General features: G+C 59.2%; 1 protein-coding gene across 1 annotated transcript; it reads left to right on the top strand.

Annotated features, from left to right (window-relative positions):
* The first annotated feature begins 620 nt into the window (after positions 1-620).
* Positions 621-2949, top strand: LOC120241658 (sialic acid-binding Ig-like lectin 8). The gene is made up of 4 exons (XM_039246944.1): positions 621-1053; positions 1225-1506; positions 1732-1779; positions 2618-2949. Exons 1-4 carry the CDS (start codon positions 621-623, stop codon positions 2947-2949), a joined length of 1095 nt encoding a protein of 364 aa, XP_039102875.1.
* The last annotated feature ends 351 nt before the right edge of the window (positions 2950-3300 follow it).

Raw genomic sequence — 3300 nt, 5'->3', positions numbered from 1 at the left:
CCTGTCACAGGGAGCCCTGGGCGCCGACACCTACTGTCTCCTTGCTGGACAGCGACTCCAGGGCCAGCGCCCGGGGCAAGTGTGTGACCCCGTGAGCAGGGAGGGGAGTCCCGCCACGTGTATTCCAAGGGAGGGAGGAGAGGTGGCCTCCTCACACCCCCACTCCTGGCCTTCCCCGTCTCCTGAGGCTGTATCCCCACATGACTTCCACAGACATTTACAGCCTGTGATTCAGGGGGTCTGGCCCAAAGGAACCCATTGTTTTCATTTGGCCAAAAACGACCCCAGAAGGGAGAGGCATTGGTAGGAAGGCAGGAAACTGGGGGGGGGGGGGTGCGGAGCCCTGCAGGGGGTGCGAATTGGGCGAGACTTTCACCTCTGTCTCTCGGCCCAGGGTCCCCAGGAGTGGACATGTGGTGGTGGGTGGCTGATCCCCAAGGGCTGTCCCGGCCCTGACCTGACAGTGTCTGGGTGTGAAGTTCCTTCTCTGAGGAGCGTCACAGTTCTGACATTACCATCACCTTCCTGTCGGGGCCTCCTCAGAATCTTGCAGCTCTTAAGTTTCTGAGATAAACTCGAGAAACAGCCTCCCTGGGGACCTGGCCCCGCCAAGCCCAGACATGCTTCTGCTGCTGTTGGCCCTGCTCTGGAGGAGGGAGGGGGCCGAGGGCCAGAGCAGGCCCGGGAAGGGGCCGCAAGGGGGTTACTGGCTGCAAGTGCAGGATGCAGAAGTGCAGGAGGGCCTGTGTGTGCGAGTGCCTTGCAGATGCTCCTATCCCCAGGAAGACCGGTATGACTCTAGCCCAGCTCTCGGCTACTGGTTCCGGGAAGGGGCCTATGCTCAGCCAGTGGCCACAAACAACCCCAGTCGTAAAGTGTGGCAGGAGACCCAGGGCCGATTCTACCTCCTTGGAAACCCCCGGGACTACGACTGCTCCCTGGACATCAGAGACTTACGGAGAAGTGACTCAGGGACATACATCTTTAGGGTGGAGAGAGGGCCTTCTGTGAGATACACTTACACACAGAACCGGCTCTCCCTGCGTGTGACAGGTAAGGAGCAGACTGTGGGAGAGGCCACAGGGGAAGGTTGGGGGTCCCAGGACAACCTGGAAGGGATTGTGGGCAACACATGTTGGGGCTTAGAGGCAGGAGCTGGACCAAAGCTTGAGGCTGCACTTCAGACCCTCCTCCTGATGCCCTGTCTCCCCATCTCCTCACCAGCCCTGACCCACATGCCTGACATCCTCATCTCGGGGACCCTGGAGTCTGGACGCCCCAGTAACCTGACCTGCTCTGTGGCCTGGGCGTGTGAATGGAGCAGGCCCCCCATCTTCTCCTGGATGTCAGACGCCCTCACTTCCCTGGGCCCCAAGACCCACCCTCTCTCTTCCGTGGTCACCCTTACTCCACGGCCCCAGGACCACGGTACCAACCTCACCTGTCAGGTGACCTTGCCTGGGACCAGAGTGACCACGATGAGGACCATCCACCTCAACGTGTCCTGTGAGAGCCGGGCCAGGGCCACCCGGGTCCCTGATGGGGTCCTGAGGGCAGTGGGCTGGGGGTGGGCCTGGCACATTGGGTGTTGGATCCTGGAATCTGGGCTGAGAGGGGGTCAGGATGGTGCCCATCTCCATCCTCTTCCTACTTATGACCCTCCTTTGGGGACTGAGGACCAATGACCAGCCCTCTCCATTGACACGAATCTGCCATGTCTTTCTGTCCCAGACTCTCCGTGGAACTTGACAGTCACTGTCTTCCGAGAAGATGCCACAGGTAGGAGAGAGCCTCCTCTTGGGGTGCAGGGAGCAAGGGCAGGGCCAGGTCCCTCTGGTGGGGGAGCCCAGTGGTCCTCCCCTCCCCCGCCCCCATGCCCTGTGAGCAGCCGTCGCCATCGGCCCCTCCCCCACTGCTGCTCTCCCCGTTATCAGGAGAGCAGAACAGGACTAGGCGCTCCCAGCACACCTGTCCCTTGTCACGCACCTCCCGACTCCCGCAGCTTTTATTTCCCTTGACGACTGTTTGTTTGAGTACTTTTGAACAGGTAGTATATTCCCATGGACAGGTACTCGTAATGCACAGCAAATACGCCCTCAGAGGCTCAGTTCCCTCCTGGGAAATGACTGGTGTCCAGAGGCTGCTCTGAGCCTCGGTGTGTTGGCCTAAAGGATCTAAGGGGTCCTTTGCGATCAGTAGTACAGCCCGTCCTGGCTCTTCTCTATGACTGTGTGGATCCCTTCCCATGGATGGATTCTGCCACTGTGTGCATCTTCCACTAATGGAAGATCACGGTTCTCGTTTTATTAACCAAAGTGCTATGATGAGTAAGTAATCTTGTGTCACCTTTCACAACTATGTGTATGTATATCTGTGGGATAAGTTCCTAAAAGCAAAATGTAGCTTTTACGTTCTTTCCAAGTTGAGAAATGCGGCCAAGTTGTCCAGCATGGAGGGTGGACAAGTGCGCGTTCCCACCACCAAGGGGAGAAAGTCCACCTTTTCCTGCACTTCACTTTACCTCTGTTTCCCTGTCCCCTCACCCGGTCTCTTTTCATGTCCTTCTGCTTTCTCTCTGTCTGTTGGTCTCTCTGACCCTCGGTCTCTTTTTCCCCAGCACCCACAGCTCTGGAGAATGGCTCTTCTCTTTCCGTCCTGGAGGGCCAGTCCCTGCGCCTGGTCTGTGTCGTCAGCAGCAACCCACCTGCCAGGCTGACGTGGGCCCAGGGGCACCTGACCCTGTACACCCCGAGCCCGGGGGTGCTGGAGCTGCCTCGGCTATGGGAGACAGATGAAGGGGAATACACCTGCCGAGCTCAGAACGCGCTGGGCTCCCAGCACGTCTTCCTGAGCCTCTCGCTGCAGAGTGAGTGCGTCTGTGGGGCGTGGCTGGAGGAGAATCACAGCACCTGCTACCAGTCTCCGCAGCAGCACCCCCTGGCCCTTTAGGGAAGCTCAGCTCTGGTCCATGCTCCCCTGGGAGGCCTGGATTTCCCCGCCACCTCCAGTATCACTGTCCTCTTCCAGCCAGACCCCAGCTGCAGGGTGGGGTAAAGGCTGGGAGGGGAAGCCAGGGGAAGGGGGTGGGTCTTGGAGGAGAGGGGCTGGGGCCTGCACAGGTGTGTCTGAGGACCCAAGGTCCTTGATTTGTGGGGCAGGGAGGAGGGCACCACGTGTAGGAAATTTGAGAAGCTAGGGCTCCTGGGTGGCTCAGTCAGCTAATCATCTGTCCTCAGCTAATGTCATGATCTCGTGGCTTGTGGGTTCGAGCCCTCCATCAAGCTCTGTGCTGACAGCTCG

The sequence above is a fragment of the Hyaena hyaena genome, unplaced genomic scaffold, assembly GCF_003009895.1.
Source record: "Hyaena hyaena isolate Hyena2069 unplaced genomic scaffold, ASM300989v1 scaffold_9, whole genome shotgun sequence".
Classification (NCBI taxonomy): Eukaryota; Metazoa; Chordata; class Mammalia; order Carnivora; family Hyaenidae; genus Hyaena; species Hyaena hyaena.
The sequence above is the reverse complement of the archived record's forward strand: the minus strand, read 5'-3'. Positions and strand labels throughout refer to the sequence as shown.

What these genes read in the sequence shown, in the direction of transcription:
- LOC120241658 (XM_039246944.1), top strand. Translation starts at nt 621, where the DNA reads ATGCTTCTGCTGCTGTTGGCCCTGCTCTGGAGGAGGGAGGGGGCCGAG. An exon ending in GCTCTCCCTGCGTGTGACAG is followed by an intron (nt 1,054 to 1,224) that starts GTAAGGAGCAGA and finishes TCTCCTCACCAG; the next exon opens with CCCTGACCCACATGCCTGAC. An exon ending in CATCCACCTCAACGTGTCCT is followed by an intron (nt 1,507 to 1,731) that starts GTGAGAGCCGGG and finishes TTTCTGTCCCAG; the next exon opens with ACTCTCCGTGGAACTTGACA.